We start from the raw sequence: 13,284 nt of genomic DNA, 5'->3' as shown, positions 1-13,284 counted from the left end.
AATTTTCACTATAATTAAAGAATCTGGACCCACCCTTCAAGTTCACTTTTAATGTTTAACTGTGTAAATGTTTACCAACTTCAAAAATGCTTAGAGAGAAATATGTAGCTATAAATACCTGCATTAAAAGAAAAAAATCTCAAATCAGTAACCTAACCATCCACCTTAACAAACCAGGCAAAGAAGAACAAACTAAATGCAAAACAAGCAGAAGGAAATAATAAAAATTACAGCACAGATAAATGATACAGAGAATAGGAAAACAATAGAGAAAATCAACAAACTAAAAGTTTCTTCTTTGAAAAGATCAACAGAATTGACAAACCTTTACCTAGACTAACCAAGAATAAAGGAGAAAAATTACTCAAATTAACTAAAATTAAAAATGGAAGAGGGATATCACTACCTACTTTACAGAAATACATGGAATTATAAGAACACAATAAATAGAGTGAATTGGGACCCTATGGGGTAGGAGAAAATATTTGTAAATCATATACCTGATATGGAGTTAATATCCAGAATATATAGAGAATTCCTACAACTCAACAACAACAACAAAAACCACAAACAACTCAATTCTAAAATAGGCAAAGGACTTGACTAGACTTTTCCCAAAGACAATATACAAATGGCCAGCAAGCATATAAAAAGATGATCAATGTTCTGTATCACAAGGGAAGTGCAAATCAAAACCACAATGACATACCACCTCACCCATTAGGATGCCCACTATCAAGGAAACAGAACATAACAAGTGCTGACAAGGATGTGAAGAAATTGGAACCTTTTTGCACTGTTGGTGGGAATGTAAAACAGTGCAGCTGATATGGAAAACAGTAGAGTGGATCTCAAAAACTTAAAAATGGAAAGGATATGATACAGCATTTCTATTCCTGGATATCTATACAAAAGAATTAAAAGTGGGGTCTCAAAAAGATATCTGCACTTTCATGTTCATGGCAGCATTATTCACAATGGCCAAAAGATGGAAGCAATCCAAGTGTCCACTGAGAGATGAATGAATAAACAAAATGTGGCATATACACATAATGGAATATTAGTCCGACTTGAAAAGGAAGGAAATCCTGACACATGTTACAACATGGATGAACCTTGAGGACATTATGCTAACTGAAATAAGCCAGTCACAAAAAGATTGCATGATTCTACTTGTATGAGGTACCAAAAGTAGTCAAACTTATAGAGGCAGAAAGCAGAATGGTGGTTGCCAGGGATTGGGGAAACAGAGAAATGAATTAGTATGTAATACATATAGAATTTAAGTTTTGTAAGATGAAAAATTTCTGAAGATTGGTTGCACAACAATGTGAATATACTTAACACTACTAACTACACTTAAAAATAGTTAAGATGTGAAACATTATGTGTATTTTACCATTATTTAAAAAGAAAAACCTTGCACTTGGCTACAATAATCAAGTCATTAGGTTACAGGCATAAGGGTAGACATATGAAGCAACAGAATAGAATTGAGAGTCCAGAAATAACTCCTTACTTTTATGGTCAACTGATTTCAACAAGCGTGCCAAGGCAATTCATTGGTGAAAGAACAGTCTTTTCAACAAATGGTGCTGAGACAACTGGATACCCACATGCTTTTGCATGAAGTTGAACCCTTAACTACACCATATATAAGAATTAACTCAATGTATCAGAAACCTAAATGTAAGGGCTAAAATTCTAAAATTCACATAAGAAAACATAGTAGTAAATCTTCATGATCCTGGATTTGGCAAAGGTTTTCTAGACATGATACTAAAAACACAAGCAACAACAACAACAAATAGATAAATTGGACTTTATTAAAAATTAAGTCAAAATTTAAAAAATTTGTGATTCAAATTCAGAGACAGAATGTAGAATGGTGGTTACCAGGGTTTGAGGGGAAGGGAGAATGTAGAGTTACTATTTAATAGGCATAGAGTTTCAGATTTACAACATGAAAGGAATTATAGGGATATAGTGTAATGGCTGCACAACAACGTGAATGTCTTTAATACCACTGAACTGTGCTCTTAAAAATGATTAACATGGTAAATTTCATGTTATGTGTCTTTTAATGTGGAAAAAAAAACAAAAAGAAAGAAAAAAAGGACACTGTCAAGATACTGAAAAGATATCTTCTTTATCCATTCATCAGTTGATGGACACTTGGGCTATTTCCATAATTTAGCTATTGTAGATAATGCTGCTATAAATATTGGGGTGCATGTATCCCTTTGAATTAGTCCTTTGGGTAAATATCTAATAGTGCAAATGCTGAATCATAGAGTAGTTCCATTTTTAACTTTTTTGAGGAACCTCCATACTGTCTTCCACAGTGGCTACACAAGTTTGCATTGTCAACAACAGTGCAAGAGGGTTCCCCTTTCTCCACATCCTTGCCAACACCTGTTGTTTCTTGTGTTGTTAATTTTAGCCAGTCTGACAGGCGTTAGGTGCTATCTCATTGTAGTTTTGATTTGCATTTCCCTGACAACATGGATGGGGCTGAAATAAGTCAGTCAAAGAAAGACATACACCATATGATTTCACCCATATGTGGAATTTAAGAAACAAAACAAATGAGCAAAGGGGAAGACAGAGATTGAGAGAGACAGAGAGAGTGAGAGACAGACAGACAGACAGACAGACAGAAGCAAACCAAGAAACAGACTCTTAAAGACAGAAAACAAATTGATGGTTACCAGAGGGGAGGTTGGTGGGGGATGGGTTAAACAGGTGACGGAGATTAAGGAGTGCACTTGTTGTGATGAGCACTGGGTGTTCAATGGGAAGTACTGGCTCACTACATTGTACATCTATATCTAATATTACATTATGCCTTAACTAGCTGGAATTCAAGCAAAAACTTGAAAAACATAAAGAAAAAAAAGAAAATGAAATTGAAAATTCAACCCACAGAATGATAGAAAATATTTGCAAATCCTTTGATATAGGACTTATATCCAAAATATATAAAGAACTCTTACAACTCAAAAATAAAAAGACAACTCATTTTTTTAAAAAAAGCAAAGTACTGGGGCGCCTGGGTGGCTCAGTCAGTTGAGCGTCTGACTTCGGCTCAGGTCATGATTTCACGGTTCATGAGTTCGAGCCCCGCATCTGGCTCGCTGCTGTAAGTGCAGAGCCTGCTTCAGACCCTCTATCCTCCCCTCTCTCTGCCCCTCCCCAGCTCATTCTTGCTCTCTCTTTCTCAAAAATAAATAAACATTAATAAATAAATAAATAAATAAATAGCAAAGTATTTAAGTTCATATTTCTCCAGACAAGATGGATGAATGGCCAATAAGTATATGATGCTCAACATCATTAGACACTAGGGAAATAAAGTCATGGTACATAGGACAACATGGATAAACTTCAAAACATTATGCTAAATGAAAGAAGCCAGTCACAAAAGGCTACATATTGTATGATTCCATCTATATTAATGTCCAGAAAAGACAAATCCATAGAGACAAAAAAGTAAATTTGTGGTTGCTAGTGACTGGGGTAAGAGGAAGAAGAAGTGGTTGCTAGTGAGTATGGGGTTTCTCTTGGGAATATGAAAATGTCCTAAAAGTAGATAATAATGGTGGTTATGTGACTCTATGAATATACTAAAAATCACTTTTCATATACTTTGAAATAGTAAATTTTATGGTATGTAAATTATATCTCAATAAAGCTCTTAAAATATATATATTTAAGCTTTAAAATGTATGAAAAAAAACTTTTCTAGAGATAGGGACTTCTAAAAAAAATAAGAATTAAATTTGTACTTACAGCTTTGCTCTGCAATCTGTTGAAAGAGTATCTCAAGGTGTCAACTGCTTCTGATTCTTCTTTGGTTACTTCAACTTCAAATCTGTTTAAAATAGCATAGGCTTCCTGGAGAGTGGGAGTAGAGTTCAGAAACATCACAAGGAAAGCAATTGACAAATGATTTAGATTTCTTCAAAAACACATTCCTATTCTCCCCATTCTTAGAAGAAGACAGTACATTCCAGAAGAGTGGTTCCTAAATTAAACGTGTATAAAAATTGCCTCTAGATTCTAACTGATACCAGATATTTACTCTAGATCCTCGGTCCTGAAATCTGCATTTAATAAGCACCTAAGTGATTCTGATAGAGATGTGGGCAGATCCTAGTATTTCTAGGAAATACTATCCTAGAAAATGTCCCTAGAATCATTTTCTGCCTCTCTCTCCTCCTTGATCTTGTGCAACACCATGCAAGATATCTTCTCATTACTCTATTCAAATAAGAGCTGGCTATGTAAAAAATAGAATGAAACAATGATATGGGAGATATTCTGAAGAAAGGAGACTTGAATGACCAGAGGAATGGACTGGCAAATGGATTTACTAAAAGAATTTATGCTGAAGAATGAAGTTTCTGTAGTCAAGAAAAAATGATATGATAATTTGTTAAATCTTGAGGAATGGATGGTCAGGCATCAAAAATTCCCAAACACTAAGATTTAAAGAGGTATTAAAGATATGAAGTGCATTAGCTACCAGAGAGTATAAACACTAAATGGTTTTTAGAAGGCAATACTCGACTATGAGCACTGGCATACCAAACAGAGGCAGTGAGAATGCCAATGTCGCAGGTATTTGGGGGAATAAGGGAGAATGTTCCTTACAGAATTTGAATTTAAATTTAAATTTAGATTTAATTTAGAGAATTTTTTTTTAAAGAGTCATAAAATAAACTAAGACTCTGATTTTTATTATCAGTATGAGCCAGGAATTTAAATATGAGTCATAAAATACTTGTAGTACACAAAATAATGGCCTCTCCCGTGTTGTCTGCATCCTAATCTCCACAACCTATGACTATGTTACTTTACACGGCAAAAGGAAATTTGCAGGTGTGATTATGTTTAAAAAACTTGAGATGGGCAGATTATGCTGGATAAACTGGGTGGGCCCCATGTAATCACAAAGGTCCATATAAGGGAAAGAGGGAGGCCGGAGAGTAGAATCAGAGATGTGAAGCTGAAGCAGGGGCAGGAGTGACACCACTGCTGGAAGGGGCTGTGAGCCAAGGAATAGAGGTGGCCTCTAGGAGCTAGAAAAGGCAAGGAATGGAATCCCCCCTCCCTAAGAGCCTCCAGAAAGAATACAGCTCTGCTGACATCTTGATTTTAGCCCCATAAAATCCATTTTCAGACTTAGGATCTGTAGAACTATAAAATAATACATTTATGTTGTTTTAAGCCATTAAGTTTATGGTAATTTGTTATAGCTGCAGTAGGAAACTAATACAGTACTCTACCCTAAAAATATTTCTGATCTTAGTTCCAACAGTTTACTATTGAGCCTAAGTGTACTGCTCCCACCATGCTGCCCTGAGTATGCCATTGATCAGGAGTGAGACCTGTAAGTGGTTTCTAAAGAAAGCTAAAGATATTTGGGGAACTTGGCTACCATGTCAGGACTGCTATGAAAGCACAAAACCATTCATTTCTGTTACCATAAAAAACTGAACACTGTCTAGACCAATTCAGCATTATTAAATATCAGTATTCCTTTGTATACTGTTCACTGTTGATAATTGTCAAAATCCCTCCAATGACATCAAATCAGAAAGGAGAAAGAGGCAGACTATGCCATAAAATAGATGAAGTATGTTAACAGGATCAATTTTCGTGTGTGTGTGTGTATGTGTGTGTGTTTGTGTCTTTTTAAATTTTTTAATAATTTTTTAAATGTTTACTTATTTTTGAGACAGATAGGGAGACAGAGTGCGAGCAGGGGAGGGGCAGAGAGAGGGAGACACAGAATCCAAAGCAGGCTCCATGCTTTGAGCTGTCAGCACAGAGTCTGATACAAGTCTCGAACTCACAAGCCACAAGATCATGACCTGAGCTGAAGTCGGACACTTAACCAACTGAGCCCCTCAGGTACCCCTCTCTCTTTTTTTGAAAAGCATCTCAAGAAAGAAAAAAAATGCAATCATTTCTTACTTCAATCGGTCCCAAAGTCATGTCCATTTGAATTTCATTATCACGGATACATGCTAAGGCTTCCATTGCAAATCTGACATCATCTAAATCACGGATAGGTCTAGATAACTTTTTCAAGTATTCATTGATGAATGCTATCATGTCTGACATTTTCTTTTTGTATTCTTCATTCAAATATCGACAGAGTAACATCTTCCATGCTTTAGCCTCAATTGATAAGGCCAATTTCATTGGCCCTGGAGAAGAGGAAAAAAGATCAGAATACAACTGACATACTGAAACTATTTACTTCATGTCTAATCTGAGCATCCATCACTGTACTGCCCTATTTGATGATCACTAGAGACATGTGGTTACTGAACACTTGAAATGTAGTCTAAATTAAATGTGCTATAAAGTTACTACATTTTGAAGATGCAATTCCTCTCCCTATAGAGTATGTTAAGCTGTACATGAGAAGGACACTAGAGTCTATGGAGAGGAATTTTCGAAATTAGTTCTAGCACTGCCCAAGGTGAACTTTGCTCTGTTTCTGGTCATCCCATTAGCAGCCCTCATTCAGTCCTCCATATTCTTCTAGGTAACCCCAAAAAGTGGAGTGTAATATATTCTTTTGTCTGCCAAACTTGTCCTCGTTTTCCCATTATTCCACTCTCTACCTCATCCACATATTAGAGAATGTGTATAACCTGACCTTGTACCTGGGCCTGATTGTCCCAGTCAAACCTGACCTTTTATCTGACATTCAGAATCCTTTTCTTGTTTGGAATGAGACTTGAGGGGGAACCATGTGGTCTGGGAAGCAGAAAAAGTCATGCACAGAGGGAAGAAGAAATGAGAGGCAGAGAGAGTGGATTTCCTCAGCTTCCTGTACTGTCCCCGGTTCTGGTTCATACCTAAGGCCCAGTTGCCTCTTGGATTCTGGGATATACAGTTTTCTCATAAAAAAGCTCAGACAGGTTTCTGTTCCTTGAAAACAAAGCAGTTCTAAAGTCAACTCTATTTTAACAATCCTCACACATTCCTCTTTTCCTCTCTTGGTATCTCTCAAACCCCCAGCCCTGCCATGCTTGAAACATGATCGCTTCCCCTGCAATTCCCAACAGACTGAGAGGACTAGGGATCTGAGGAGACAGCAGCCTGAAAAGAGACGCACAGTCAACCTGTGGGTTGAAGCTGTGAGATCTTATCTCATGAGGTCTGCACCTCATGGACCTCTCTTCTCCTTTTCCTCAGGCCCCAAGCATTCAGCCCTCCTTCCCCTTTCTTCAGAACTGTTGCCACCTATTCCATTTTTCAGTTTCCTTTCTCAAAAATCAAGCCACCAGCCAACTCTCACACTGCGCTAGAGTTGATTTGTGTATGAGGAATCACAGCACTAACCACTATGAGAAAACAAATGGGAAGTTTAAATGATAGTAATAATAATAGGCAAATTAATTTTCCAAAAGTCTACAGTTCTTGGAATGATTGCCCCTGAGGTATAGTTTCTGGTTTCTAACTGAATATCCCCTCCAAGTGCTTGTGATTCTTCCCCAAATTAAATACCTTCTTGATAGATATAATAATAGCATTTAATATTTATTGAACTCAACTACTTGTCAAGTACTATGTCAAGTGTCTCATATAAAGTAGTTCATGAGGCGGGCACTGTCATTATCATCAGCAGAAGAGACGGCAGTCAAAGAGGTCAGGTAACCTTGATAGTCAAATTTGAGAGTCAGTTACACTTACTCCTTAAGGATAGACCTGCAAATCTACTTACAATGGATAGTTGTTGTAAAATAGGTCATTCAAATATCTCCTGAGAATAAAATCTTCTCACAAACTTCAAGCAAGATTGATTGTATCTCTGTAACCTTGGCAATAAGGAGCCACCACAACCCAGTTTTAAACCCAAATCGCAGACCAACAGACCTCAATTCCCATGCTTTTGCCAACCAATCAGCACCAGCCCCTCCCTTCTGAATGTCAACCAATCAGAAAGAACATATTCAATAAGCCCACCTCCGAGCACCAACCCATCAACAACAGTCTCACCTGAGTAAGCATCCTTCTACAGGTGATGTTAACCTATCTACACCCATAGTGCTTGAGCTCCATGCCGCCCAGACACCCTATATGAGATGGGGCAGTGTGCTCTGTGGAGAACACTGTGCCTGAGCAGCACAGCTCTCCCTTAGTCTTGTAGTCAGTAAAATTAGCTTGGGTTTTGTATTTCAGATATTGAATGGCTGTCTCATCATCCTGTGATATTCTAATCCCAAGTGGATTAGCTTCTCAGGAAACCTCAAACTGTCTGACTCCTTCCTATCTCATGTATACAACTCCCTCCTCATAGTAACCCCAAAAAGTGTTTCACGTGTAGTTTAGTTGTTTGCCAATTGAGGACTTGGGCAGTGTATTGATTGTATTAAGCCACCCTTGTATATTATGTACAAAGAATATATAATAATATATTATATAACATACATATTATATATAACATATATGCATGTATATATGTATACCATATATGTATATGAAAGGTAGCTTAGTAACTGCTTTCTACATAACGTAACATTTCATATGAAAATACAGACACTTTACATCACATTTTAAAAATACCTGTATGCAGTTCAAGTGCTCCTACAACAACAATAGGCTTCAACTCATCAATCTCCTGTTCAAAAGTAGCAAAGTGTAGAATTTCTGATCTGATTTCAGTCAGAGAGGGGTTGTTAGCCAAAAACTCCTGTAGTAAGGAAACAGGAAACAATGTTTTCTTTAACTTTTGGACAGTATAAATTTCACACTGCTTTTTCTTTTTTTTTCTTTTTCTTTCTTTTTTTTTTCCTTATATATTTTTCCATTTGCATGTCAGGCCAGTAGCTCAGTAAAGAGAGGGATGAACTGGTAGTACCAGAAGATGAGGAGATGAGGCCAAGTGAGGGAATTTCATAGTCTACCATGAATAACTAACTGAGTTATTCATGTGTCCTTAAGTCTCTAACCAAAAATACAGTTGAATCTATGTAAGCGTGACACGCCCTTGAATACCCAGCCTCTGAATGTCTGGAACGTAACTGGTACCCAACTGTTTACACAAATTAAACAAAACCTGCCTGAGCCTCATTACCCTCAGTTGCCTCAGAGTGTCACTGTGAGTACGGCACAAAATCCACTATGTTAGATGCTTGGCCTTTTCAGGTTCTTGACCTCTGCTCATGAGTTCCTGTCATCATTCTGATACTTTCCTGCTTCTCTCACACACGTTAGATATAAACAATTCAAACCCAAACCGCATCACAAGTAGCCAAAATACACCTTCACTTTCACGTCTCGGTCCTCTGTCCAGAGCATCTTGTACTTTTGAAAGTCCTGCAAGGCCTCATGAGCCACCTTCCGTAGAGAATTCACAGAGGAAGAAAGGAGGAGGACCAATTTGGAAATATCCTTGTGCTCCGCTACCCCTGGATAAAAATTCTTCAGCTTTCTTGCAGTAATTACTTCTTCCACAGACTCTGAAAGCAGATGGTTTTATAGAGAGATAACTTCTATATGCAACTTCAAATATTATCAATTTTAATATTTACAGACTTCTTTCAAGCTGGATTTTCTTTCTTTTTTTATTATTATTTAAATTCAAGTTAGTTGACATACAGTGTAGTCTTGGCTTCAGGAGTAGATTCCCGTGATTCATCACTTGCATATAACACCACCCAGTCCTCATCCCGAACAGTGCCCTCCTTAATGCCCATCACCCACTAAACCCATCCCCCCATCCAACACCCCTCCAGCAGCCCTCAGTTTGTTCTCTGTATTTATGAGTCTCCTATGGCTTGCCTAAACCACTGTGTCAGATTTTGAGGCCTAGATTTCTTTAATGTGGGAAAATTACTTTCAGAGAACAGAACTTAAAGACACTGATTAAACATCCCCACCCCACCGCCGCATAAGTCCTTCAAGGAAAGAAAGGTCAAAAGAGCTACAATTGTTGCTCTATAGAACAGTATGGTGGTTAAAAGAGATGCACCATACTTATTACCCATATAACCTTTGGCCAGTTTTTTTTTAATATGAAATTTATTGTCAAATTGGTTTCCATACAACACCCAGTGCTCATCCCAACAGGTGCCCTCCTCAATGCCCATCACCCACTTTCCCCTCCCTCCCACCCCCCATCAACCCTCAGTTTATTCTCAGTTTTTAAGAGTCTCTTATGGTTTGCCTCGCTCCCTCTCTTTTTTTTCTCCTTCCCCTCCCCCATGGTCTTCTGTTAAGTGTCTCAGGATCCACATAAGAGTGAAAACATATGGTACCTGTCTCTGTATGACTTATTTCACTTAGCATAACACTCTCCAGTTCCATCCACATTGCCACTGAAGGCCTTATTTCATTCTTTCTGATTGCCAAGTAGTATTCCATTGTATATATAAACCACAACTTCTTTATCCATTCATCAGTTGATGGACATTTAGGCTCTTTCCATAATTTGGCCATTGTCGAAAGTGCTGCTATAAACACTGGGGTACCAGTGTCCCTATGCATCAGCACTCCTGTATCCCTTGGGTAAATTCCTAGCAGTGCTATTGCGGGGTCATAGGGTAGATCTATTTTTAATTTTTTGAGGAACCTCCACACTTTTCCAGAGCAGCTGCAATCTTTTCAGTCTTCATGGAAATACTTGTGAGGATTAAATGAGACAATTTATGTTTGTCCTCAGCTCAGCATCCGGTATATAGAGATCATGCAATCACTATTAGCCACTACCATAAACATCTCTTGCCAAAATCTGATCATGTCACTGCCTTGATCAAAATTGTCAAGTATTCCCCATCAGACAGAGACTATACAAATACTTTTATTTGGTCCAAACAATGCCTTATTTTTTCAAAACAGTTGTGAACAATTAAAGATCATATTTCATGTGCAATTCCAGATTTTCAACTTCTCTTTTAAAAAGGTTTAATCTTCGGGCGCCTGAGTGTCTCAGTCGGTTAAGCGTCCAACTCTGGCTCAGGTCATGATCTCATGGTTCATGGGTTCGAGCCCCGCATCAGGCTCTGTGCTGACAGCTCAGAGCCTGGAGCCTGCTTCTGATTCTGTGTCTCCCTCTCTGCCCGTCCCCTGCTCATGCTGTCTCTGTCTCTCAAAAATAAATATATGCAAAAAAAAAAAATTAAAAAGGCATCTGGGTGGTGCCTGGGGGGCTTGGTCAGTTGAGCATCTGACTTCAGCTCAGGTCATGATCTCACAATTTGTGGGTTCAAGCCCCACATTGGGCTCTATGCTGACATCTCAGAGCCTGAAGCCTGCTGTGGATTCTGTGTGTGCATGTGTGCGTGCGTGTGTGTGTGTGTTTGTGTGTTTGTGTCTGCCCCTACCCCGCTCATGCTCCCTACCCCACTCATGCTCAGTCTATCTCTGTCTCTCAAAAATGAATAAACGTTAAAAAAATTTTTTTAAAGATTTAATCTGGTAGTACAGGGTCCATGTTCCTGCATGGCAATAATTAGCTGAAGCTCAGAAGCATCTCTAAAAAGGGCATCCCTGGTGAATTTGCCAGTCCCCTCTAAGACCACGTCACTCATTTGTTCTTTTGTTTTAATTTTAATCAAAATTAAAGCAAAAGAAAGTACACGGTATTTGGCTGAATTAACTAAGTAACTAATGTTGCATGTCCTGGTAGTTGTTTCCCTTTTATCGCACAGAAGCATCCCACTGTGTAGATATACCTCATTTTGTTTACCTATTGATCAGTTTTTAGACATCTGGTTTGCTAGCAATTTGAAGCTATTAACAAATAATGCAGCATAAACATTCACATCTTTACACAGACATATGATTTCATTTGTCTTGGATAAATTCCTAGGGGTGGAATTCCTGAGCCAAATGGTACAGGTATGTTCAACTTTTTAAGGACGTGCCAAACTGGTTCCAAAGTGGCTGTACCTTTATATACATTCCCACCAGCGATGCCTTAAAGTTTCAGGCTCTTTATCAACAATTGGTATTGAAGATTGTTAAAAATTTTTATCCATTCTAATAGGTGTGCTGTGGTAGATCATCATAGTTTTAATGTGTATTTCCCTAATACTAACGGAGTTGAGCTTCTTTTCATGTGTTTTTTAGCCATTCATGCATCTTCTTTGTTGAACTAATCTTCTGACCATTTGGGGAGGGAGATAGTCTTATTATTCAGCTTGAGTTTTTTATATATTCTGAATACAAGTACTTTATGCCAGATGTATGCATTGCAAATATTTTCTCCAAATATATGGCTTCCCTTTTTAATGTTTTGAATGGTGTCTTTTGAAGAGCGACCATTTTTACTTTGACTGAAGTCCAGTTTGTCCATTCTCCTTGTCATGATCATGTTTTTGCTGTCATACCTGAGAAATTTTTATATAACCCCAAATCACTAATTTCTTAAAATTTTTAAATTTCTTTCTAAAGAAATTTTTATAGCTTTAGTCCTTGTATAATTGACTTTGAGTTAATCCGTTTGCATGGTTTAAGAGTCCAACTTCATTTTTTTTTTGCATACGTATATCTAATTGTTCCAGCACTGTGTGTTGAAGAGACAATCACTTGCCCCATTTTTTTACTTCATATCCTTTCAGAAAGTCAGCTGACTCTAAAGTTTATTTCTGGATTGCCTAGTCTGTCCCACTGATCTACATGCCTATCTTTAGGCCAATACTGCACGGCTTTGATTATTATAACTCTGTAGTATGTTTTGAAATCAAGTATTCCAGCTCTATTATCCTTTTTCAAACTAATTTTGGCTATTATAGTTCCTCGCATTTCCCTATTTCCTATTCAAATTTTAGGATCAACTCAATTTCTGCAAAACAGCTTTCTAAATTTTGATAGAAAGTCCACCAAATCTATAGATCAATTTGGTAGAATGGCTATCTTAGCAGTACTGAGTCTTCCTCCAATCCATGAACATGGTGTTACCTTTCAGCAATGTTTTGTAGCTTCCGATGTACAGGCCCCTACACTTCTTCAGTTAAATTTATTCTCTACGATAGTATTATGAATGAAATTGTCTTCTTAATTTCTTTTTCAGATTGTTCATTCCAAGTAGTTAGAAATACAATTGAGCTTTGTATGTCGACCTTATATCCTGCATACTCGCTGAACTCATTTATTAATTCTAACAGTTTTGTATGTGCATGTATTCCCGAGGATGTTTTTACATACAAGATAATGTTATATGTTAAATAAAGTCAGTTTTGCTTCTTCCTTTCTAATCTGTATATCTTTAATTTCTTATTAAATCCACGGGATTGAATCTCCAGTATAATGTTGAAT

At 37.5% G+C, this 13,284-nt stretch overlaps 1 protein-coding gene across 6 annotated transcripts in view; it reads right to left on the bottom strand.

The window, feature by feature from the left end:
* The window catches only part of DNAH8 (dynein axonemal heavy chain 8), a 325,383-nt gene that overhangs the window by 212,214 nt on the left and 99,885 nt on the right, over positions 1-13,284 (bottom strand). For all 6 annotated transcript variants that reach the window (XM_042986265.1, XM_042986264.1, XM_042986266.1 and 3 more), the window contains 4 exons: positions 9,289-9,485; positions 8,590-8,716; positions 5,983-6,218; positions 3,793-3,897 (listed from right to left, as the gene is read on the bottom strand). In XM_042986265.1, coding sequence (XP_042842199.1) covers positions 3,793-3,897; positions 5,983-6,218; positions 8,590-8,716; positions 9,289-9,485 — 665 coding nt within the window. The remainder of the gene's footprint in view (positions 1-3,792; positions 3,898-5,982; positions 6,219-8,589; positions 8,717-9,288; positions 9,486-13,284) is intronic.

This window comes from Panthera tigris, chromosome B2, assembly GCF_018350195.1.
Source record: "Panthera tigris isolate Pti1 chromosome B2, P.tigris_Pti1_mat1.1, whole genome shotgun sequence".
Lineage (NCBI taxonomy): Eukaryota > Metazoa > Chordata > Mammalia > Carnivora > Felidae > Panthera > Panthera tigris.
The sequence above is the reverse complement of the archived record's forward strand: the minus strand, read 5'-3'. Positions and strand labels throughout refer to the sequence as shown.